The sequence below is a fragment of the Rhinatrema bivittatum genome, chromosome 14 (assembly GCF_901001135.1).
Source record: "Rhinatrema bivittatum chromosome 14, aRhiBiv1.1, whole genome shotgun sequence".
NCBI classification, from domain to species: domain Eukaryota; kingdom Metazoa; phylum Chordata; class Amphibia; order Gymnophiona; family Rhinatrematidae; genus Rhinatrema; species Rhinatrema bivittatum.
The window spans coordinates 9,018,745-9,045,149 of NC_042628.1; the positions used below are offsets into that span (position 1 = coordinate 9,018,745).

The 26,405-nt window shown below is 45.8% G+C and overlaps 1 protein-coding gene across 1 annotated transcript; it reads left to right on the forward strand.

Moving 5' to 3' along the window:
- Window positions 1-1,888: 1,888 nt before the first annotated feature.
- Window positions 1,889-25,640, forward strand: FBXL18 (F-box and leucine rich repeat protein 18). Its single transcript, XM_029577141.1, has 5 exons — window positions 1,889-2,651; window positions 2,792-2,989; window positions 5,338-6,881; window positions 13,719-13,937; window positions 25,226-25,640. Exons 1-5 carry the CDS (start codon window positions 2,646-2,648, stop codon window positions 25,380-25,382), a joined length of 2,124 nt encoding a protein of 707 aa, XP_029433001.1. The 5' UTR covers window positions 1,889-2,645; the 3' UTR covers window positions 25,383-25,640.
- Window positions 25,641-26,405: the final 765 nt, after the last annotated feature.

A 26,405-nucleotide genomic window follows, 5' to 3' on the forward strand; every position in this document is an offset into this window, starting at 1 on the left:
CGCGTGCAATCTCAGCATGCTGAACTGCGGACCTTGCATTACACCCCCCATCCCCTTCTCCCGGGCCCTCATACGGGATCGCAAAACAGTCCCTAAAACCCACATACAAAAAACGTGCAACTGAACTATTAAGGATAACACCTCAGCCATCCTCTTATTTCTTTCAATAAGATAGGCGAATCCGCTTTGCATCGCAACACATCAAGCCTTACCCTCTGGTGGGGGCTGCACCTGCCCCATGGGTACATGTGGTGGCCGAATGTGCACCTCCACAGGTGGAACAGGCGTGCCGGAACATGCAATCCGGAAATAGGCAGGCAACCTTGTTGAACCGCCAACACACGTCTGTGCCTCCAGTCGCCAGTTTAGTCCCCGTGACATGCTTAACATTATTTCCTGAGGCACGAAAGGCACCGGCCGCACTACTCCTGCCTCCTGCACTCGACGCGCCTCCTATCCCCCCACTCCCCAGTCCGATGCCCTTCGAGGGGTGAGCTCCTTTATATGTCATATGTGTTAACCACAGGTGAATGTCTTGTGAACCCCATGACATAAATCTGTTCCCCGCCATCTTGTCCCTAAACGTCTCATCATAGTTGAGCCAAGCCCAACCTTCATAATCCCTAAAAGCACCTAATATGCAGTCTGCATACGCCAGCAACGCCCCGTGCTGAGAAGGATCACACTGTCCAACTACACTTGCCAAACGCAAAAATCTATATTCTTAGCCATCCTAGGACCCGACACCTTCTTATTCTTCTTATCCCTCTTTTTACTTTTCTTACTCCCACGTCTTCCCTCCAACAACCGGATGATATTTACGTATTTGCGCTTGCGAATACGCCTCCGGAGTCTCCTAGGCACACCTTCCCAAAGCTCGGACAAGGACGCAATTGCCAGGTGCCCCACCTCATGTTTGGGCCCCTTCTTCTAAGATCTCCCAGTAAATCAGCCCTGACTCAGTAGAGTTGGCCAAGGTCTCTGATGAACTGGATGTGGAGCTGGGTGGGGAAAAACCTCTTTCGTTTTGCCCCACTACGCACCCTGTGTTTTAACTCCCGCTCACTCCTTGACCGAATCCTGCTGCAGGATGTCCCACGGAAGGCAATCCAGCTCCGCTCCCAGGAAATCTCTCTCTCTTCACACCTCTTGTTGCAATCCGCAGGCTCTGAAAGAAAAGAAATTCTGCCCGCCCCCTTACCCCACTACGCTGCACCTGGAACCACTTCTCTTAGATTTCCTCTTAGGAGCAGCAACCGGGGCCACTGCTGGAATTCCTTCTTCCTTCTCGCCCGGTACCAATCGGGCCAGCCCCCATAACCACCCCAATCTGCCTGCCCGTGACCCTCACCTACCAGAGGGGTCCCTCAATCTCCCCGCCTCAACAGCTTGCGCAGGACATGAAACTCTACCATCCCTATGACTGACACTGAAAGTGCCCGGCTCTACAAAGCACTGCCCGGCTGAGGCGCTGGTACCCAGCCTAATGCAGGGGGGTATGGGCCAGTGAGTCTCTCTGCTTGCCCTGCTGACGCTGCACCCGTTTGGGCTGGGAAGTAGCCCCTGCTGCAGGGTGAACAGTGGGAGGAGGGCACTGCCTCCTCACCTTCTGCCTGGGCATAGGGGATCCCTCGCCCTTCCTGCCTTCCCTCTTATACTGGCCGCCCCTTGCACAGGGAGTGGATCCGGGGGAGGGACCACAGGGGACTCAAAAGCTCCCGCCTGAGCACTAATACCTACTGGGTGTGGACCTCAGCTCGGAGGCAGAAGCATTTAAAGGTAACGCTGCCTCCACATCGGAAGAGGACCCGCTGGGCAATGAAGTGAGGGGAGGAGCAGGAGGTTCAAGGTCCGCAGCCTCGGGGGCCGCATTCACCCGAGCCCGCACACATAAGAACAGGGGGGCGTGGAGGGAGGAGGAGGAGGAGGCCCTGGTAAAGATAACGGGATGGGCGGGGCCCAAACTGAACGCAGGAGGCGTGACAGGAACCGACGCAGCGCGCCGCGCAGGCTGGGAGGGGCCGGCCTCAGCAGAGCTGCCTGAAGGAGGTCAGCGGACGCACTCACCTCCGGCACGGGGGGGGGACGTCTACTCATTATTCTATAGAGCGAAGCCGAACTGAATCTAATTGCATTTTTTTTAATCCTCTGAATTCTTTTTGGTTTTTTTTTTAATTGGCTAAAAGGGAACGGGAATAAACAGCAAAGAAACTGCGTGCTAAAAACTGCCACTTCGGCCGTTCCCGCACCAACTGAAGGCACGAAAACGGCTGCCCCGAGCACATTAAGTGCAGCTCACCAATAGCAAGGCAGCATTCAAAGTTGCTGCCTTGCTATTGGACCTTGATCACCTAAGCCCTCCTCCACCGTGCGCTCCCCCCTTTCTTTTTACTTAACTCATTCCTCCCCTTGCCTCACGTTAAACGCCAAGCTCACGCTGCCTTCACTTATTGGCTCAACCGCCTTACCCCTTCCGGAAGTAAACAAGCAATCCTGCCTGCAGCGCCTCGGCTTCCTCTTCCTCCCTCTCTGTGCCCGGGAGAAAGGAAGAAGCTCCGGCACGTTTCCTTTTCATTTAAAAGGACCTCCCCAGTCAAGACTGCCCTCCCTTAAGCTCTTTTCTGGGCACCGCAGCAGCCCTCCTCATGACTGTAAGTATCTTTCCATTTTTCTTCTTCTTTCACTTGTATACCTTGCTTTAAAGCGCTTCATTGTTTTTCTTCCCGTTTCATTCTTTCTCCTCTGAGTTTTCTCAGCCGAATTGCACCTTTTTTTTTCCTTTTCCTTTCAGGAGATGCTGAGTGAGGAGAGCAGGGAAGAGAGCAGCATCAGCCCGACAGAATTGTCGGATGAGATCCTGTTGCACATCCTGAGTTATATCCCCAGCACGGACCTCATCCTGAATGTCAGGAGGGTCTGCAGGAAGCTTGAAAGCCTGTGCCTGGACAAGAGTCTGATCCAACGCGTTCTGCTTCGCAAGGAGTATCAGGTGAGGCCGAAAGTCGCAGCATGGCCGGATTTTGGTTTTGTTTTTACTAAATCCAGGATAGATGCAGGATAGTATAACTAAAAGAATATTTGCAGACAATAGAATCGGCTGTGATTTGAGGCATTGACTATTGAATATGATTGCAGAGGTCTTTGATTTACAAAGGCTCTTTTTCCCATGGGGAGGTTAGTAAAATGTATTTATTTTGCATTTCTTGTATTCTGCTAACATCCATACATGTTCAGCGTGCGGTTTAAGCCTGACAAGATGTCTATAACAAAGTTTGATATAGGGAATTCTGCTTATTTTGTATGTAGAATAGACTGCGCAGGTTTCTTGCTTTTATCATTCTTGAAAATGTCATTACCTTTTCCCTCTTTGGCAAGTCTTTCCTCTTAGGTTACCTTATTCTTGTTTTACACCTGATTTGGCAGTTCTTATCTGCCTTCCTGTTTTCCTCATTAGGTCCTGCTTTCCATTTTTAAGAGGCTTTTTTGGCTTTAATGACCTCTTTCAAGGCACCATTTAGCCATGCTGGAAGATGCTGCTGCATTTTTTTTTTGAGCATTATTAAATTTGTGGAATATCTTTTATCTGGGTCTCCAAAATGTTGTTTTTAAACAGTGCTTATACCTCTCATTAGTGTCTACTCAAAGTATGATAAAGAGGGCAATGTAAAAATCAAAACATATATCCCACTTTAATTCATCTTTTTCTTAAAAGATCTTAACCACTAATTCTACTAGGATGTGATAATTGACCACCATACTAGGAGGCTTCAGATAGGCTCATGCTTTATATTACCATATGCATAATCATAAACCTTAAATCCTTTGTGCAGAATTTTTTTTAAATAACTTTTATTTGCATATAAAAATGTAACTTGTTGTTGATACTTATCTCCCTGATATCTTGTTTGTGCATACTCCAAACTGTCGCCTATGGACAATAGGTAATTCGATGTCGGTCAGTTATAACATCCTAGCATGATCAGTGGTTAAGATGTATTAAAGTGGGACCTCCGGTGTTTTGGTTTTTGAACAGTGTCCATGCCTCATGCAGGCCCGTAACTGCACCTTTTAGTTACTTTTAAGTAGTTTCCTCCTCTAATCATAGTCTTTTTCTTTTTCTTTTTTTTTTTTTAAGTTATTGCAACAGATTTATTCTTTTCCCTCCACTGATTGTCATAAATTTGATTGCATTAGGATCACTGATCAAGCAGCTCCAGCACTGTTACCCTTTGCACCAGATCCTGCATTCCACTGAGAACTAAATCAAAAGTAGTCCATGCTCCCTTTTGCTTGTTCCTACTACCTGTTGCTCCATGAAGCAGTTATTTATGGTACTTAAGAAATTTAATTTCCCTGACATGCTCTGATGATACACAATTGAAATCTCCCATTATAATTGTGTTTCCATATTTAGTAGCCTGTCTAGTCTGATAGCATTTCACAATCCTGGTTAGGTGGATAGTTGTAAACCCCCCACTACTATACTCTTCCTGTTATGCATGGAATTGCTCTATCTGTAGAGATTCCGGAGATCAGTTAGTTTTCTGTAGAATCTTTATCTTGCTTGATTATGAGTCTTTACCATGTCACTTTGAACCCTGGTATCCCTGTGACCCATTGGTTGTCCTTTGTCCAACAGGTTCTGAGATGACTATTGTCAATATCTTAATCTGGTGCCTCTTACGTTTTAGACTTCTGGCATTTGCATACAAATACCTAAATGTATTTCTATTTTTTTTCACAATTGTATATTAGTTGCTTAAGGTAATTTGGAAACAGAGGTTTTATAGAGCAGAATGTAAAATGACAGACAGGGATGGGTGAGTTTTGATCTAATGGAACCATGCTTGTTTCATTCAAGGGATAAATGCAGATGAGGTAACTCGATTCTGTGAAGCCCTGCTCTTTACTGGACAGTAGATATGCTCTTTTAGCATAAAATAAAAAGACTATGTGTTTGAAGCTGTCAGAAGACATTTATGCTGCCTTTTATACATTTTGGCTCTGATTTTTAAATTTATGTGAATCCCAGCCATGCAGTATTTTGTGTGCTGTGATTTCACTGCCACAAAATGCTAAATATACTTCTGAATTTGAGTGTAATAAATGCTGTATATATTAATGGAAATGAAATGCCCCTTCCTTGAGGGGGTTATGTAGTGTACAGAGGGAGCAAGACATGCCCCTGGATTACTGGTAGTTTAGATGGATAAACATTTGGCTCTTTGATGTGAGGTTATTCCCTAACTCCTTTTTTCTTATTCTTTGTGATTAGAAAAAGAGATGTAAGGTCAGCATATCACTGAAACTGTTTGTTTGTTTGTGTGAGGAATGCAGGCAAGTGATGAACATGTGAAGCAGCTGCTGAGAGAGATAGGACGAGAGATCCACGTACTGGACATGAGTGGCTGCTATTGGTTGTCTAGCCTCACCATTGACCACGTGACAAGGTGCAAAAACCTGGTGAAACTGAGCTTGTCTGGCTGCAATCTCACCTCCATTCGCCTCTCGAAGATGCTTTCGGACCTGCAGAATCTGCGTTCGCTGGCAATTGACGTGTACCCCGGCTTTGATGCTGGCCAGTTGAGCAGCGAGTGCAAGGCCACACTCAGCTGCGTCTTGGAGCTCAAACAGACCCTGTTCACGCCATCCTATGGGGTGGTACCTTGCTGCACCAGTCTCGAGAAGCTGCTGCTGTATTTTGAGATCTTTGACAGGACACGAGATGGTGACTTAATGTCTGGCCAGCTGATGGTTGGCGAGAGCAATGTTCCCCACTATCAGAATCTCCGCTTGTTTTATGCCAGGCTGGCTCCTGGTTATGTCAACCAGGAGGTGGTGAGATTATACTTGGCAGTGCTGAGCGATCGAACTCCAGAGAACCTCCGAGCCTTCCTCATTTCTGTTCCGGGCAGCTTGGCAGAGAGTGGAGCCATTAAAAACCTTTTGGACTGTATGGCCAGAAATGTCTCTTTGGATGCTTTGCAGTTGCCCAAGTCCTGGATAAATGGCTCTTCCCTGCTTCAAAACATGAAGTTCAGTCAACCTTTCTACTTCAGTTTCAGCCGCTGCATGCTGTCTGGGCGTCAGCTCATACAGCGAGTCATTAATGGCGGCAAGGACCTCAGAAGCTTGGTTAGTCTGAACCTTAGTGGCTGCATTCACTGCCTGGCCTTGGACTCTCTCTTCCGCAAAGCAGAGGATGACATTGACAGTAGTGTTCTGGAGACCTTAGTCGCGTCTTGCCCCAAGCTTAAACATTTGAATCTTTCTGCTGCCCATCACCACAGTTCAGAAAGTATGGGGAAACATTTATGCCAGCTCCTGTCGCGACTTGGGCATCTTCGTTCGTTATCCTTGCCTGTTTGTGCTGTGGTTGATGCCACCCGAAACGCGGACAAACTTCCTTCCCAGACTGCAGCTACTGTGGTGCCTTGTGGATTTGGGAAAAAAGTTAGAATTGGGGTGCAGTCCTACCCAAGGAACGTTTCTGAGCAGGAGAACGTGAAGTTATCCTCTGTTTTTTGGAAGTTTCTGGAGAAGAGTCTCTTTTTGGAGAACCTGGAATTGCTTGGGTCCAACTTCTCCTCGGCCATGCCAAGGAACGAACCAGCGATTCGGAACTCGCTCCCCCCATGCGGCCGATCGCAGCAGGTCGGAGATGCCGAGCTGGCTGCTATAAGTCAGCTGACCTTCTTGAGGAATCTCTCCTTGGCCCAGCTTCCCGGGGTCCTCACAGGATCTGGGCTCATCAGCATTGGCTTGAAATGCCAACAGCTACAGACGCTATCCTTGGCAAACTTGGGCATGATGGGAAACGTGGTCTACATGTCTGCCTTGTGCGAAATGCTCAAGCACTGCAAGCAACTAAAAGATCTCAGGTGAGGACAAGCTGTGCATCCTCCCCTTCCCTCAGCCACATCTTATAGAGTGGTGGACTCTGTAGGGGTACGGTTGGGGTAAATGGTTCATTCATTTTGCTGACCTTATGTAATGAATGGCATAGGATATAGTGCACTCGAAAATAATTTTCATTGTGCAAGTTTACAAAAAACAAAACTCACTTTGCTTGAGAAATTGATCATGCTGTATCATAGCATAGAGAAAAGGGAACCACGTTTTGCTAACAGCTGTCTCATACAGTAATGGAACATTTCACTAGCTACAGCTGGAAAGACCTAGAAAGCCTGCCTGCACCATACAGTTATTGACGAGAGCATATCTGTGTAATGAATGAGTTGACATGGAAGGTTTTGATTTCCATGTTAATGGTGGGTTTAGAATGATCCGGAACAGTCCTGGAGTGCCACTAACAGGTCTGGTTTTCAGGATATCCACAATGAATATTCATGAGGCATATTTGCATGCACTACCTCCATTGTATGCAAATAACCACAATGAATATGAATGAGAGATCTTGAAAACCAGATCTGTCTGTGGCATGCCCTTATCTGGAAGATATGAAGGTTTCTAGTCTCAGAGGATGCGGATCGGTTCTTATATTGATGAGTGGGACCCTTGGAGGATACAAGAATGGGTGATGAGAGGGTGTGGTGGCTGTTGCTGGGGCTATGTTTGATTGTGGGTTATGATTGCATTTATTTCTGCAATTTGTAACAATTTTAGATATAGTAAATTGCTCCAAGCTCTGCTGAGAGGTGGCAATATATTAATCAATGAAATGAAATCACAAGTCCTTGGCAGCACACACATTCTGTATGGTGGTCGGGTAGGAGCAGGTTTCTGTTACACCTGGTGCACCCTTTAAACCCTGTGGCGAAAATGGAAAGTAAACATTTTTCTACAACTGAGCTAAAGGACCCCTGGCCTTTTTTAACCGAAGTATCGGCGGGGGGGGAGGTAAAGAGAATTTAGGGACCGAAGTGATAAGTGATTCTGATACCTGGAAAATGCTACCTCATGGTGCATGAGCAGGAAAACCTAGGCCTCTCTGTCTTAACTAGTAAAATGTTCGTTCTCGTGTCCTGGGATGATGTCATGCACAAGTATTTTACATTTGGGATACAGATATAAGTATTAATGTACTCAAAGGACCATAAACATGTCCTGATGGATAAAGAAATGCTTTCTCACCCTAAACATGATCAAAAAGGACTGTTATATTGTAATTTATAGAGGTTTGTCTTGTGAAGCTTGCTAGTTTAAGTGATGAGAACAGGAAAGGTTTTAACTGAAAAAAGGATTAAAACCCTAAGCTAATGATTTATATCTCTCCTGAAACTTGAGTGTTTCCAGGCAGTCTTAAAATTCTTCCTGTGTTTCAGTAGGTTTTGCTCATAATGTTGGAAATTCTGTTGCAGGTATTTGTGTACATGGTGCCAAGTGCTGCTTGTCTGTATCAGCGGTGCCCATGGCTTTCAAACCCTGTAGTCCCCCCTCTGGCACCATAATCTATCCATTATCTCCAAACTTTCAAAACATGCATGAGAGTGAGCTCTCTACACCCTGCTCCTGTCCAGTGCAGAATTTGCTATGCTTCAGGTACCAAAATGTACTTGGTCAAATTAGCAGCTAAGTTTGTCTCACTCTGGGGAGATTTGCTCTTCTGCATTATGGCCACCTACACCTTTTCTGTTAGTTGTTGTAGCTTTGATGAAGTGAAAATGTCACCCTTGCTAGACCAGTCCTTACATTATTCACAATCTTAAGGTGAAATGTAGTCTTACCTCTCAATTTCCTTTCCTTGAATCCTGCTAGACCAGTCCTTACATTATTCACAATCTTAAGGTGAAATGTAGTCTTACCTCTCAATTTCCTTTCCTTGAATCCTGCTAGACCAGTCCTTACACATGGGATCTCAGCTGCCAGAGACAGAGGAGACACTTTTTTCCCCATGTGACACCAGGTGTAGCCATAATGGAGGTTAGGGTCCTAGCAGTTGCCAGTAGTCTGTCTCCAGCAGTTGCAGATTGGTAAGAACAATTAACTTATCTCCCAGGGCTCTGGTTAATCCTTGGCCTGCTTGAGCCTGCTGGCTCCCGGGACAACAATCCTTAGGGATTGTTTTCTGCCAGTAGAAGTCTGCTCCTCTTTAGTTGAGTTTTCCCTTGGGCTGATCCCAGATCCCCTAGGGGTCTGGTAGATCATCCCTGGCAGAAAGTGAGGCAGGGTGAGTTGCAGGAGCTGGGGTTCTTCCCCCCCCCCCCCGGCCTGGTCTCTTCCTGGTTTATTTTTCTTTTGCTTCTGGGCATAAAGCTTATGGTGGGTGGGGGAAGAATTTAAAGAAATTGGAGCAGAAGTGCAACCATCAGGAACTCTGTGAGGTGGTGAGTAAGGCTAGGGTGGCCTCGCTCTGCTTTTATAATTGGGGAAGTTTGTTGCTTTCTACCTGACTGCCCTGAAAGTGAAATAATCATGGGTAACTTGCACTGCACAAAGCTCTCTCCCTTCTGGCTGCCAGCAGATGTTCTCAGCGGTGGCAGTTTAAAAAAAACAAAACCGGGAGAAAGTTGTCTGAAGATCATGAACAGAGGCAGATGTGCAGCCTGCAGAATGAGGAGCCTCCCAGCGGTGATAGACTGTAGTGGGTAGGCTAATTGGCGATTATTATGTCATAGAATGTACAAAGCACTTATAAGTATAGAAATTTTATTTATAATTCTAGGAATAAACAATGAAAGCATACAAGATTAGATTTTGCATTAAAAATATATACAAAGTTACTTTCCCCCTCACAGTTTCCAGTCTGAGTCTTATATATCTTAGAAAATTGGAAAAATGGTGCTGGAGATTCAGGAACTGTTCATAAGTCACATTAATATCCAACAAGCTATTCTTCAGAGCTGTTCTGATCTAACCAGTCTGTCTTGACTTTCATCTTTTATACTAATTTTCTTGACCTATGTCCCAGTTTCTTCTCTGGGCTACTTCCATATGTTCTTGCCATTTGATGCCTCAGCTGTCTGGCTAATCATATCAGCAACAATTAGGTGTGGTTTAGGTTGCTGATCTGTTTTTCCTGATAACTGCATAGTTAGCCTCATGAGTAACTGCTTGTTAATATATCTAATCTTATGACTTGTTTCTCTTTGCAAGCCAAGAAAAATGGCATATTTATTCTCAGAACTTATAGGCCTTATGTCAAGCAATTACACTAGCTATATTAGTGATTACCTTTGTTTCACTAATTTCTAATCATGTTACAAAGTTCTTCACATTAATTAAATAACTACATAAACAATTTTTCCATACAGGCTCCCTCTGTCCAGTTTGTGATACACAGAACAAACCATACAGGAGACTTACCACAGGCCTCCTCTCCCAGGCCATCCCCCCCCCAGGAAGAACAGGATGAAATAGGAGTTGCAAACTTGAGCACAGCTACAGGGTTTGCTATGTTGAAGGCAGAAAACCTCCAGTTCCCATGTATTCTCATACCCTCGGCTCCCCTTTCTGAGGCCTCATCTTCAGGGAAACTGAGTTCTAAACCTCGGCCTGTGCTTGACATTGCCCTCCTGGTCCTTTAAGGGGACTACGCTACACGGCCATTAGGTGCATTTTTTCTGGAGTCTGCACTCCTCGCGCATCAGGCATTTTCCTGTATGCAAAAGCCTGGCAGGAGACCTGTTCCCTCTTTATCTGGTCCTTCTCGAGCCACCCTTAGAATCCACAGGGTCCTCCTCTCAAACTATCACACAGGAATCATTGGCGGGGCCCCTCCCAGAGAAAGAATCTAACCTTTCAAACTTCAAGAAGGAGGAATGTTCCTCTGAGGAAGAAGAGTCCTCAATAGTGAGGTGGTTTCTCAGAATCTCTCAGCTCTAATTGCTTACATAATGGCCACCCTTAACGTGTCAGGGTTCAAGGGGGAGGACCAAATGGAAGGTGATGTTCAAGACTGAATTTCTTGCTTTGTCTAGTCCACATTCCAGAATTAAAGAAACTATCATATGTCTTAATGATTCTATGTTTCAAATTAAAAAAAATCCTGGAGAAAAGCCTTGGCGTCTTATTAGACAGCTTTCTGTCTTTTAAGCTGCAAGTTAAGGTATTTACTGATTACGAGTTCTTTCTGGCCTTAAAACCTCTGCATCCACCAGAATTTCACACTGTTTTGCAGGCTTCCATATTTCCTATTGTTGATTACTGCAATAGCCTCTACGTTGGTCTTCTCTCTTCCTCTCTATGCCCTATTCAGTTATTGTTAAATTCATCAGTGCGCCTCATCTCAGGCTTGAAGCGTTCTGGTCGTGTAACTCCCATTCTGATTGAACTACACTGGTTGTCTATTCTTGAAAGAATCAAATTTAAACTTGGCATGACCATTTACAAATTACTCCATGATGACTTCTGCCCATGGGCAAACCCTTTTTTGAAATTTCATCAGCTTTCTCGGTCTTTACGCTCTTCTCAACGAGGTCTCTTAGATGTTCCATCTCCTAAAGGCGCATGCTTACACACCACCCTTGAATGCTCTTTCTCTGTAACAGAATTTTGGAATTCTCTTCCTTCTGAGATTTGTCGTGCGATTCAGTTAAAACCTGCAAGGCTCTCCTTAAAACATTTTTGTTTAAAATTTGTTACTTTTAATTTGTTTTTACAGGTTTATCTCATAATATTATTACTCTGTAAGCTAAGATACTCAAATATCTCGTCAGACTCAGCACAAGGAATTGAATGTTTTCTAATCTCATAACCTGACTTATATGATTTTATATGTAGTTATTCCTCTCTGTTTACTTCCTAGCTACTATAGCTCCCAAGTTCAATCCCCTTGTTATATGTAACTTTGCTTGTTTCGGCCTTCTTGTTTGGTTACTCTGGTTTATCCCCTATTTCCATGTAAACCGGCCTGATATGAATCCCATTCATGAAGTCCGGTATAGAAATATGTTAGTTAAATCTTTTACTGTGTTTGTTTTAGTTTATATTTACTTATTTGCTTTATTAGCTTTTTAATTATATATTATTAATGTCATTATTTATTTTTATTTATTTGTATTTTTCTATACCTGCATTCACGGAGTTCGTATCATGTCGGTTTACATAAAACAAGGGGTGAGAAATACATTATAATGTAAATAACTAATAACATAAGAGTATACATTAAAAGTAAAACAAGTGCATGGAAGAAAAAGTTACAATAAAACGGGGGTCATTCTAACTGGGATTAGAGTTAGAGGAAAGATAAAAAGTTTAACAAGAAGTAAAACATTGTAGTGATTGGTAGATAGTGACTGTTTCAGTTTAATAGGAAAATACATCATTATTATTATGATGTATTTTTATGTTCATCGCCTAGGCCTTCACTGAGTTAGGTGATTTATAAATCCAATAAAACGTAAAAAGGGATCCAGAAACTCCCCCAAGGCCTTTCCATTGTACCTAGCCTTAGCATGGTTTTGACTGGGATTCCCCTCAAGGGGGACTGAAAACCAGTAAACATGAGCTGAATTTATCCTTTGCCATTAGAGGATAGGAATAATCTTCTGAGAATTCCCAGGGTTGATTCCCTGGTGTGAGTAGTAACTGCAAAACGATTATACCTGTCAAAGGTAGGATAGCCATTTTGAAACAAGCCTTTTCTACTAACACCATGGCCATGCAGGCCTCCATCTCTGGAGGCTATGTAACATGGGCAGTGGTGTGTTGGGTCCATCAACTCCTTGAAAGCAATTTGGTCTTTCTTGCATTCCTTTACCAAACATTACAGATTGGATGTCCAGGCAAAGGTAGATACAGCCCTTAGCGTGGGCATCTTCGAGGCAGCATTGGCTTCCTCCCATCCCAAGAAAGTAATAGATTAGATATTTCTTCTGTGTGAGGACTGGTCTAGCTGGAAGATAAGGTGAAATTTAATCTTACCTGTTAATTTCCTTTCCTTGAGTCCTGCTAGACCAATTCAAGGCTCACCCAGGAATATTATGCTGCCGGAACCTAGTGCAGCCCAGAAGCTAAGCACTATTTCTTTCTCTACTTTCAACCCCTATCACCTCATGGTGGAGTTGAAGCTCCAGTCTCTTCTGCCACTTAAAAAAAAAAAAAAGTTTAGTCCAGTTGAGCAGGGAAGTGTACAGAGGGTGAATGAGAGAATCTCTCCCTCCTGCTCTTTTATTTATGGCTGCTAAATTAAGATAGGGTAGTTGTCCACTTTTGCTCTGGCAGAAGGTTACTGGCAACTACCTACTTCCCTTATGGCTACACCAGATGTCACATGGAAAAAAAAAAAAGTGCCGCCTCTGTCTCCAGCAGCTCTGGAGGGGAATATCCTATGTATGAGGACTGGTCTAGTAGGACTCAAGGAAAAAATATCGATAGATTACATTTCACCTTAGGATATATATTATTCACAATCTATCGCAACTTCATGCTCCTTTTACTCTTCTGTGTATTAGTTGTTCTGCTCTGTTTTAACCTTCCAATCGATGTGAATATTAATGGAGTCCTAACGGGTTTCTAGCAAACTCTAATATTCTGAGAGAGAGAGCTGAAGTCTGTAGCAGAAGCCAGGCTGGAGCTCTCATTTCTCTAATCACTAGGTGCTCTCCTATTACACAAGAGATGCCATGCTGAGTTCGTCCTAAGTGAGGTCCGTGACAGTGGCCAGTCCACTCCTTTATGGCTTCCCATCCTGATGCAAGCTAAAAGTAAATCTTGTTGCTCTGAGACTCCCACCATCCTCTCCTTTCCTGCACATTCCAGCCGGGTGTGTCTGATTTTTTTTTTTTTTTTTTTTTACTTGTTTTTTATTTTTGCAGGCTCGAACAGCCGTACTTCACTGCGAACAGCCAGTTCTTCCAGGCGCTCAGCCAGTGCTGCTCCTTGCAACGCCTCTGCATGGTGTCTCGCAGTGGCAGCCTTCAGCCGGATGCGGTAATGGCGTTCATGGCCAGCTGCCACAAGGTTGTGGTGTGTCACATGTTTACAAACGACACTCTCTCCGCCTGCAGAAACCTCCAGCAGTCTATCTTACGCAGGTGAGTGCAGGAGGCTGAGATTTTAGTCCTGATTCACGTCACAGCCTTCAGGCCTCAGAAATAGGACATGGGCCGTAGGTCACTAGCATGGGGGTGACAAATGAGGAATGGTGACAGTTTTATAGGAAAAGGAAGCGCGTGAAGGGTCTGTTTCCAGCCAGATCACGTTTCTCGATAGGTTCTCCCTTTCCTAACATCTGTTTCAAATAGTTGCTGTCGTTTGCTCAGTTCTGAGTGTGTGCCAGCTGCCAGCGTTCCCTAGGTCTTTACGATTAGGTGGACGACAAAATTGACTGGTTAGACGGCAGGTCTCGATGGGTCCTGTTTTCTCCCACACTGGTGCGTCCCCTAGCCGGACTAAAGCTTGGTGGACTGTAGCATTTCTCTAGAGGAACATTACTGAAACTCCTTCTTGCAAATTATGTCTTAAGTTGTCATTGAAAGATGAGTAGGCTTTGAGATTTGCACCTTGTTTTCTATATATATTATATATATATTTTGTTTTAATACTAAAGAAGTAAAGGGGGAGACAGTGATCCATCTGACCGCTAATGAAGTGGTGCATTTAAGTCTAAAGGTGAGTTGCAGGAGCTCAGACTGATGCCGATGTGCTCGGCACAACGCCATGCAGTGGCAATTAACGCTATTAAATGTACACAAAGACTTAATTAGGAAAATTAGAGCAAAACTCGGTCATGTTACCTAAAGTGTGTAATCTGCTGGTGACGCTCTAAATGGAATCGCATTGGTTTTGGTGTTTCTGGTTAGTTTAGGAAGTTAATACAACAAAAACCCCACAACTATTGCTCAGAGATATTGAAAACTTATACAAAAAGCTGAAATAAATCACTGCAAGGTAGTCACGTTTTATCTGTGGATACTTAAGTGGCCAAATTGTGCACTTCTTGGGTAGCTGTGTGTCACACGTGAGAAGATTATTTAAATAAATATTTGAGTTTTAGAGACACTTTTTGTTGTTGGGGGGTGATCAGTTTGTAGAATTTGCAGTGAGGTTGTGAATGCAGCCTCTTTACATGAGACAGGAAAACAAATGCTCTTTGGGACAGAAGAACAGAGGTAACTTGAGTTTGCAGGAGGCGGCTGGATCCCACGTGCAGGTCTCTGTGCATCGCAGCCCCGGCAGGTTCCTGACGTTAGGTCTCTGTTGCAGGAGGCGGCTGGATCCCACGTGCAGGTCTCTGTGCATCGCAGCCCCGGCAGGTTCCTGACGTTGGGTCTCTGTTGCAGGAGGCGGCTGGATCCCACGGGCAGGTCTCTGTGCATCGCAGCCCCGGCAGGTTCCTGACGTTGGGTCTCTGTTGCAGGAGGCGGCTGGATCCCACGGGCAGGTCTCTGTGCATCGCAGCCCCGGCAGGTTCCTGACGTTAGGTTTCTGTTGCAGGAGGCGGCTGGATCCCACGGGCAGGTCTCTGTGCATCGCAGCCCCGGCAGGTTCCTGACGTTAGGTCTATGTTGCAGGAGGCGGCTGGATCCCACGTGCAGGTCTCTGTGCATCGCAGCCCCGGCAGGTTCCTGACGTTGGGTCTCTGTTGCAGGAGGCGGCTGAATCCCACGTGCAGGTCTCTGTGCATCGCAGCCCCGGCAGGTTCCTGACGTTAGGTCTCTGTTGCAGGAGGCGGCTGGATCCCACGTGCAGGTCTCTGTGCATCGCAGCCCCGGCAGGTTCCTGACGTTGGGTCTCTGTTGCAGGAGGCGGCTGGATCCCACGTGCAGGTCTCTGTGCATCGCAGCCCCGGCAGGTTCCTGACGTTGGGTCTCTGTTGCAGGAGGCGGCTGGATCCCACGTGCAGGTCTCTGTGCATCGCAGCCCCGGCAGGTTCCTGACGTTGGGTCTCTGTTGCAGGAGGCGGCTGGATCCACGTGCAGGTCTCTGTGCATCGCAGCCCCGGCAGGTTCCTGACGTTGGGTCTCTGTTGCAGGAGGCGGCTGGATCCCACGTGCAGGTCTCTGTGCATCGCAGCCCCGGCAGGTTCCTGACGTTAGGTCTATGTTGCAGGAGGCGGCTGGATCCCACGTGCAGGTCTCTGTGCATCGCAGCCCCGGCAGGTTCCTGACGTTAGGTCTATGTTTGCAGGAGGCGGCTGGATCCCACTTGCAGGTCTCTGTGCATCGCAGCCCCGGCAGGTTCCTGACGTTGGGTCTCTGTTGCCAGGAGGCGGCTGGATCCCACGTGCAGGTCTCTGTGCATCGCAGCCCCGGCAGGTTCCTGACGTTGGGTCTCTGTTGCAGGAGGCGGCTGGATCCCACGTGCAGGTCTCTGTGCATCGCAGCCCCGGCAGGTTCCTGACGTTAGGTCTCTGTTGCAGGAGGCGGCTGGATCCCACGTGCAGGTCTCTGTGCATCGCAGCCCCGGCAGGTTCCTGACGTTAGGTCTATGTTGCAGGAGGCGGCTGGATCCCACGTGCAGGTCTCTGTGCATCGCAGCCCCGGCAGGTTCCTGACATTGGGTCTCTGTTGCAGGAGGCGGCTGGATCCCACGTGCAGGTCTCTGTGCATCGCAGCCCCGGCAGGTTCCTGACATTGGGTCTCTGTTGCAGGAGGCGGCTGGATCCCACGTGCAGGTCTCTGTGCATCGCAGCCCCGGCAGGTTCCTGACGTTAAGTCTATAGAGCAGCAAACTAGATGAATCTTGTAGGTTGTAGGCATCAGGTTCTTTTCCTTTGCAGTTTCTCTTTAAACATTTGGTTATTTGATTCTGGTGGTACTGTTATCACGTTCAGCCCAGGAGACCATTTTGATGAATGCTGTGACATCAGAACAGATCTGCAGACTTCTCGGATGATAAACGGCAAACAATGCCTTCATAGTTCATCCATCTTCAAAGCTACATTAGTGCATCCTTGGGTAGAACAAATAACTAATCAACAGAAATATTTTTGTTATTTATAGCTTACATTTTGTAAAGCCAAGGCTCTCCACCAAGGGCCCTAAGTGAGTAGCATGATGTACATGATTGAATCTCAGCATATATTGCTTGTGTGTTTTAAGATGTAGGGCCTGCTACACGTACGTAGACAACGCTTGCATGGAGACAGAATGAGTTTACTCCGGGGTGCTACTGCCTTTAGCATCACACAGAACGGCTGTTCTGCCGGGAGAGAAAGTGATTTTGACAGCGTATTATCCCTGAAGGTGGTCAGACAAAGTGGACTTCCTTGAACCGGTGTATATGGCAAGCACTGCAGGGCAGCTAGATGGCTTACTCAAACTGCTTCCCTGTTTTGGGAATATGCTTAGCATATGGGATCTGAGGCTTAGATTCTATAATGCTCCTCATTTACCGGCCCCTCGGGCTTATCCATCAAATGTGCACAACTCTCTTTTTTTTTTTTCCCCACCCTTTCCCTATTTTGGTTTTCTGCCCCAGGTAGCTAATGGCATAATCTCTTCCTGGTTGCTTTTAAGAGCCATAGTTTTGGGTTTTTACTCCCACCAGGATAATTTTTCATGGCATCTGTAGTAGTAAATGTAGGTTGATCAGTCACATGACTTGCAGTCTCTTCCTGGATATCTTTGGTGTTTCTCAATTTCTGGTGCTCACTGACTTTTTTTTTTTTTTTTTTTACCATATTGTTTTGCGATCTGTACAGAATAAACTGGAGCAACTTTTTTTTTTTTTTTTTTTTTTTTTTTAGATTTTCTTTTTATTAAGTTTTTGTTTTTTTTAATAAATATCTTCACAAGCAGCCTTGCTGGAGAAAATTAGTATTGGCAATTAATCCATAAAACGTAGCAAATAAAGTAACATCATAACCGCAAAAATAATTCCATGATGCGTTGACTTCCATTAGACCTCAATAAAGAGGAGACATCAGGAAATGAAGAGGAGAAAAGATAAGGAATAGAAAAACACTTAAAATGAAAAAAAAAGGAGCCTGTTGTAAGTGACCCTATGCAGATGAGCTGCTGGCTGAATAACTTACAGTTCAGTACTGCTGTCACCCGGGGCGCACGGGACCTGCCGCTTGCTGAAGATGTCCACCAGATGTAGCTGCAGTACCGCAAGCTGGGAGATGTACAAGGAGGCACGTAATATACACCAGCTCTGTCCTATGCTGTGTCCCTAGATCTTTTTTTTTTTTTTTTTCTAACCACCTCAAAATCAAAATAAACACTGGACTGATTCTCTTTGCTGAATCCCTTGTTTTTAGCGCTTACGCAAATTGGACGTAGTTTGGATTTGAGTCACGTACGGTTTCAGCCAGCTTAATGCGAGCCCCTCCCTGCGTCTCTGCTGGGATTTGTCATTTGCCATCTGAAATAAACCCCAGTTTTCCCTTCCCAGATGTCAGCTGTACAGAGCATTCCAGATGTACCAAATTCTGCATGGACTGCGATCTGGACAGATGTTGAGTAGGTTGAAAGCCGTGTACTCAGATTAGCCACATTTTATTTTTTCAATTTAAATTTTTATTGCATCAACTTCAGTAATACAAGACATTAACATCAGTATCCCTACATATTCAACAGCACTCAACCGAAAATAGCCCAAAAAAACAGATTACATCTTTTTTTTACCCCCATCCACCTCTGAACCCCCACACAATAGTTTGGAGTCCAAAACTCAGTGCAGACTAGCTGAGTTTTAAACCCATATCTCCCAAGGTGAAAGGGCTGTGTACTACCTCCTTCCTGTGTCACGGAGAGGACTGGATGGCTCAGGTCACAGAGATTACAGAGCCTTTCGTCTCCTGGACACTGGCTGAAATCCTAGCTAAGGTGGCCTCTATGAAATGAGATGCCGGTCTCCGGTCCAGCTGCACATCTCCTCTCTGACCTGTGACAAGGACATGGATATGAGAGAGAGCGAGCATACATTTAATAGAAAAAGGCAGCTTTCTGAAATGTGCGCGGTCTCTGGTTTCCAGGAGAGCATTCGGTCTAAGCTTGCTTAAATCCCTTGTTTTAGTTATTTGAGCACTAGGACCTGTTTGCAGCTGTCGGGGTCTGATCTACTCTGTTCCCCTTTTTTTTTTTTTTTAAAGAAAGATAAATTACTCTGGCAAGCAGTGAGTTCCTAAGGGACTTAGCGATACTGTTCCAAAGTTAGATGGTTCCCTTCTTTCTCCTATCAGCCCAGAGTCTTTGAGTTGTTGGCATTCTGAACAGTACTTCAGAAGTAGGATACCTTGTGTAGCTTTTTGCTTTTATGTTTTTTGGCATTTTATATTAATGTTGAATCAGTAAATCTCACTTAGGAGCAAGTTCTCAAGAACGTGCTGTTGATTCTTGCAAGCCTTTGTCTAAATGTTGGGATGTTTCACCCCAGATGTGCCGCGTTTGTTTCTCTGCGATTGATACTCGTTACAGGAAAGGCCTGTCGCTCACGGAGCTCCAGTGACTTGTATTTATTTAGTTGCGCGTCTTGTAAACCGCAGTATCCAGCGCTCTGTGCGGTTGTAGCATGGCAGCAGTCCGGATGCTCATGAGGATAGTCTAAAGTGTTAAAGAAGCATGACTCTCCCATCCCGGAAGACCACAAATGGGCCAGGTTTTCAGGGCATCCACAGTGAAACACGCCTGAGACAGATTTTGCATTCAGTGGAGGCAGTGCCTGCGGATCTACCTCATGCATATTCATGGTGAAAACCAGACTTGTTTGTGGCACTCCAGGACCGGGATTGCCCACCCCTGCTCTAAGGATCACTCCAATCCAGAGAAAAAACTAAGATATTACGAACATGAAGGAAGTTTACGATATGAAAGCAGCTTATTCCCCACCCCCCTCACCTGGTCTCCTTTGCGCCAACCAAACGCTTCATGTTGGGGGTGGGTGATGGAGTGGAGAAGGTGCAGTTGGTTAAGAGCTCGGGCTGTGATAGGGGGAGGCAGGCAGGGATATCTATGGGTATTCAGTTATCTATTGACAAAGCACTTATATTTCCCACTTTTCATAACCACCTTTAGTGGCAATGCTTTTTTCCTAGGGTTAAGATGTCATTTATTTATTTTTAATAAACGTTGGATAATTTTCCAGAAAGCTTGCTTAATATGAACAAGAAAGCTCTGCTGATTCTCTGCTTTAGAGCACGGTACCGTGTGTTTTGTTTTTTTTGGGGCGCGCTGCCTTCTTGCCCGAGGAACCCTTCCTGTCTGATTGTGGGGCGGGAGCAGTTCAGGTATTTCATGGGAACCTTCCTGTGAGAGGTGGGGGCAAAGGGATTAGACTCCTTATACATCCTAGAATATGTCTCAGTACGAGCTCTCCTCTGCCTGTCCCTGCTCTGAAAGCGCTACCTCGGGTGGTGGAGGGCAAGATCGCCTGGGGATAGGCAGAGAGGATCCCCCAGTTGCAAAGACGCGTCGCCACTTGCTCGTTCTGTTCAGCTGCACGAAGGGAGCGCCTGCTCCCGACAAGTTAAGTCGAGAAATGTATATTCGGTTGGTCCAATAAAAAGGTCTCTGCTCGAGTTTCCTCTGTTGGTTTACCTTGATTTCCTTGCATGCAAACAAAATAACCTGGCAACCCCGCCACTTTATCGGAGAAGTGAAAGGAGAGCCATGGATTGACTGGGGGTAACGGGAATGGTACTGGCCCTCGCAGGCCTTATCTGCAGTCCTGTTCTGTGAGAAAGGCAGGATAAGAATGATTAAGCTGCGGTTCTAGCGACTTTCCCAGTAAAACTGGTTCATTTTAGCTATAATGTTTACATTTACAAAAGAGATTAGCGAGTAATTTCCTGATCTGCTCTGACTTGTTATGGCTGAAGAGTTGTCCCAGTATTAGCAGGACCTCTGCAATCTCCAGGTGGCTGCTGATGTTTTGCTGTCTCTCTTTGTACGAAACGGCCTTGTGGCGCGCTGAAACTGCAGAACTGTATCTGGTCGTGTGTCTCACCGGCTGCTTTAGCCTTGGTGACCAGAATTCCAGTTTCTGGCCGCGATTCGATGTACCCACAGATGGTTACGGTGGAGAAGTGGTTCTCTCTGGCATCTGCTATAAATCTATTTGAGGGTGCACTAGTACAGGTGTAGTAGTTGAATTCTTTGTGTTCCATAAAAGAGGCTTTCTTCTTGGCCCTTGTTTCTCGTTCACCTTGCATCCAAAAAGAAAAATGTTAACCCAGCTTAACCGCCCATGTGGAGAGCCAGACCGGACCTGTAAATTCACCTAAATTTAATTTGTTTTTTGATAGACTTTAGTTGTATCTTACATTTTTGGGAGAAAGAATCTTTTGATCCTTTTTAGGATACCCAGGATATAAAGACTGGTCATTGGTTACGTTACTATCTCTCCTTTTATAGAGCAATGTTTTGTTAAATGTATTTGTAATTCCAACCGTAAAATGCATAATCAAAAAGTCTTATCTGTTCATTGTTGTAAAATATGCAGAACAGCATTCTGGACTAACAAAAGGAACATCTTTAGGTATGAAAAACCCCTGGTCTGGGTGTTTACAAAAGATTTTCCACTCAGTGAATTATAAAATCATTGAATACTCCATCCAATTGCAAATCAGTTTACAATCTCCTGTGAAAAATTAAGCCACTGCCCAACAGCAAGTTTAGCTAGAAAAGTAGCCCTGGCGTAGGCCAATCTGGAATTGGTTGTCTTTCACCTCACGCGCTTTCTTGTTTTAGACGTCTCTTCTAGATGCAGGGGTCTACGAAATACTTTCTGGGATGGGTGGAGTGTTAGCGTGACTCATTTACACACTTACGGATTTTCAAAAGGTTAAGCGTGTAAAAAAAAAAAAAATTACAATAGATGTGCTTTAGTGGCATCTACTCGCATATTCTGTATTTTATAAACGTGAAAAAATACGTGTGTATTTTCACTTTCATGCGCGCATATACACACAGCAAAAAGGGCATGATTTAAATGCGTAAGTTGCTATTTTAAGACACTTGTGCACGTAGATTTGCCAACTTATTTGTGTACATTTACATCTAATTGTCTGGCGAAAGTGGTAATAAATGAGTTTAACTGTGCAGTGGTCTGGGAGTACTAGGGGGGAGCTCAGGCTGGTCTTGTTGACCTGGAGAAGGGCTGGGCAAACTGGTGGACTAAGTTGATAAAACTGGTAGTTTACCTGACGTGCACATCAGCCTAACTACGAGAAGAGGGCCTTGCTCCTGGTTGGGGATCTTCTAGATTTTGCTCCATAACTAGTTTGAATGAATTTTCCTTTCGGTGCTTCGGCCCTGTATTACGGGGACTACGGTGTGCCATTTCCTCGTGCGGCCTGTGGTTTGCTCCCGGAGTTGGGGAGGCTAATTGGGGATGTCTATTGCTTGCTGTTACTATTCAGTGCTGGGATTTTGTTCATATTTGGGGGAACTACTTGCATTTCACAACTTTTACTGTCGTCTTGTACTGCATTGGTTCTGGCCTACATAAGAGCCAATGTAGGTCAGATATTTGTTATTATTTGATTAATAAAAAAGATTAAACAGTAAAATACATTGACATGCGCGCGTAAATCTCACTTTATTTTCGTGCGTAAAATATACGTGCATATATTTTAAAAATAGGTAGGTATGTTGAGTGTATTTGCATGTAAGCATACATAACGTGCATTTGTTGCGGGGTAAAGAGACACGTATTTTATAATGCACGTGGGCTACAAAATACTATTGTAAAATGTGCACTCGGCCATATATGAGAATTGTCCATCCTATTTTCGGTACAGAAGTAGCAAAAGAAATCTTTTAAGCATAGACTTTCTTTGCTGCTCTGTTCTGGGTCTTTAAAAGAAGGTAGAGTTAAAAAATGATCCCAGTGCCTACATTGTTCCCCTGCTGACCTAGATGGAGTATGTTCTACTTGCATGCAAGCAGCTGTTATTAATAAGTGCAGGAAGCCTGGCAGGAGCTACCATGGGGAACCTAAAGCACATGCATGCCGCAGTCACAAGCCAAAGTGATTTGCTGGAAGAGGAAAAAAAGGAATTGGTATTCAGAGCAGGGTGCGCATGGGAATTGCCCTACTTTTCGGTGGCTTGCAAACCAGCTCTGTAGCCTTCTCTCGGGAGACCCTAGAGGACAGGTAGATGGAAATAGAACCTGCTGCTTGGGGAAAGACGGCGCCTTGGCGCTAATTATACCATCGTGTTCCAGGCAGCTACGGCCCTGACGAGGCTGGGATTAGCGCTGTTTACCTGTTTTTTAGTTTCCCTTCCTTCCTCCACCCTTTTTTTTTGAAAGGTGCCCGAGCTAGCAGCGCGTGGGTAACGTGGCGGAGGGCAGCACTGTGTGCCCTTCAAACTCGCCGTAGGCTCGGCGACTTCCGGTAACTGTGATGCAGACGTCCTGGAGATGCGAGACTGGTGGTCTTGGACCAGCTCTCCTAGCCTGCACCTTCTGAGGTGAAAGCATCACGGTGTTCATCGTAGGACACCCAGGCTCTTATGGTGAAATGCCTGGAACATGCTACGGGCCAAGGTTGACTTGCATGTGTTTCAGTTTGGCGTCTTCAGCATCTTTCCACGTTTTTATTTCAGGACTTTCTCTAACCGTGTTTCTTCTCAAAAGCAATGGTGCCTGAATATTATCACGAAATGAGGAGCCCAAAAAAGGCACTTTACGCAGTATCAGATTTATTGCTTAAAATTACAACATAAGTTATGACCGCTTCTCTTCACATTCGTTAGAAAAAAAAAACCCAATTCCCAAGGTCCAAAATGTAATGCATTAGGCTTGTGTAGGCGCCAGCAGGAGTCTCCGGGGGAGGGGAATACTGTATGTCGGGTACTTTTAACTTCCTTTCCGTCCACTCTCCCAAGCTCAGAATGAAATGGAAAACAGAGGTGGATTTACCTCCTGAGCTGCTCAATAGTGGGTGCTTGAGACTCCACTACTCCTACCCGCCCCTAAGTCCCCAGCATCTTTAGGGCACTTCCAGACTGAGGTTTCCTGTATCTCCCCCTTGATAACAGACACTGGCACGGGAACGATTGCATTGTTGGCCGGTGTGTGCCGTATGTGTACGTATGTGTAAAATATGCTTCCTTGTACAGCGGGAGGAGATGAGTCGGTGGGGTTTTTCCTTGCAAAAAACCCTTCCTCTTATTTGACTGATTTCTTTTTTTTTTTTTTCCCCGTTGTCCATGACCTACAGGTTTTCTTCCGCAGCACGACTGTTGTTTATTGAGATGAGTGCTCTGGGGGAAAGTACCCTGCAGGTCTTTGTAGCTGTGCAACGTTTCAGGAGACTGGGGGGGGGGGGGGGGGGACGGGACTGAGGTACTAAAACTCATTCCTTATGATTTTAGAAAGACTCGGCCTGTTTCTGTGCTTACTGAAAAATCCCTTAAGTAGATGCAATCCGTTGCTGGGGCTTCCTGATAGGGGTGAATTATGGCTTTCGTCTGGGTGTTTACCAAGTAGATCCAGTTTAGGAGAGAGATCCTGGGGGGGGGGAGATGAGGGCAGAATACCTGCCTCCCTGGGGGCAGTACCTCTAGCGGCTCATTTAAAGTTGTCCCTTTTCGCCTCTTCCCGCCCTTGCCCAGGGAGAATTGGCTGCACTGGAACGCGCCTGCTTAGATAGGTGTACGGAGAGAAGAATTGCCCTTGAGGGGGTACAGTTGGAATAAAAACATTTTGCACACATAACCTGCCAGAAAGATTGTTTTGTTTTTAGAGAGTTGCTGTCATGACATTAAGCTCTTCTTTTTGATTGATGTTCCCACTAAAAGCAGTTTTGAAATGGCAACGCAGATCTGGGAGAGAGAGAGAGGGACGAGGCTTAGAGATGTGCGCACAACATGACTGGAGAAAGAGAGACCTTGCATTCTAGGCGGTCCCTGCCAGGCCCTCAGACATGAACTCAGATACCGCCCGTCTGTCCGTCCGTGCCTCCTCCACTGGAGGCCTGCTGTGCTCCGATTCCATAAGTAAAGGGGGGGGGGGGGGGCGGCCCGCTCGGCTCTGCATTTTCTCAAGCCGCTGTGGAGTCCTGCCAGCCCTAATGCAGAACCCACATGGGGGGTGTGGGGGCAGGAGATCCGTTGGGATTTGCCTTGCTAGCAAAGATCATTGCGTGGCGCTTGGACCTTCTTGTGCCGCCCTTTCCTCACGCGTGGGGTAAGGGCGGGTGGGCACCTTCTCCTTTCGGTACCTCTGCTGCCACCCAGACTGTCCCGCTGGGACTTTCTGCACTTACAGTAACTTGGATAATTTCTGTGCTTCCCCTGCCAGGTCACAGTGTGTGTTGTAATTGTTTTCTGAAACTTTTTTTTTTTTTTTTTAATAAGAGCCTGATGCTTGGCCTACATCTGCCCCGCGGCTCGCACTGTATTTGACGCTTGTGCATCTCTTTCTAGTTTCCAGGTGCATCGCCCTGCGCTGAACGTCGTCATTTTCCCTCTGCTGCACGAGGGCTTGACGGATGTGATCAGAGATGTTCCCATAATGCATCTGGACGAAATAACTTTGTTTAAGAGCCGGGTAGCAGAGGAGCCTCCAAACCTGTGGTGGTGATCGAGCTGGAGCAGACGGGACGGACACGGCTGCCCGTTAGTCCGGATTGCTGAGTGGATGCTCCTCCATCACGCCAGGTCATTTTCAGCCTCCGAGCACGTGTTGAGACACAAGAGAGAAGGTGAGAGGGAGGTCTCTCTGGAGAGGCACGTCTTGCCACACCTCATCAAAGGAAGGCTGGAGGGTTTTTATTTGAACGCCAAATACATTCTCATTGAATTGAACCCACTTTGAGAAATAAAATTCTATAGAATTCAAGAAGGGGGAAGTCCATGACTTTTGTCAACGTATGAGCTTAATTCCGGGGTCCATAAAACAAAATCCGCAGGGCTCTGCCTTTGCCCGGGCTCCCTGGGTCTGTTTGTGGTGAGCTTTGTGTCCGAGTGCAGCCTCACGGGGGACCACAGTAATGAGGAATCAGCAGAAAGCCGAGAGCTGGGAAGCAGAGCGCTGCTCACATGAGCCGGGGGGGAACCGTAAAGTGCTTCTCTCAATAAAGCAGCGAGAGCAGTATTCAGTCAGTGTCCTAAAATGCCCCGCCCTGCACGTGCTGACGCTCTGCAAAATTCAGGAAAGCAGCTGGGACTTCCATTGTGGCAAGCCCTTTTTCTAACCTCTGTGCCTGACCCTGCCACATTCAGATCCTGCAAGCCTTGCCTGATTGTGTGTGTGTGTGGTTGCCTTGGTTCTTGCTTTGGGGTCAGCTTATTTTTAAGAATGTTGAGACCTTTGGGAAGGTGAGGGACCGGCATCACCAGGTGTGCGTCCTGGGCAGGAGGAGTAGATGACATTTTACTGCATGTTGGATCAGGTATATGCAGATTATAGTCTTGTGAAAACTTTTTTTTTTTTTTCTTCAGCACCCTGGGGACTGAGTTGTGCATTTGTTGAGCTTACAGAGATTTCAGTTTGTGGGTGTGTTCGCAATTTTGTGTCTGTGTTGCACCCACGTACTAGTCTTCAGGTATTTCTGGTGTCGTACATTGTGGCACAGCTGGTGAAGACTGCAAGACAGGATAGGAT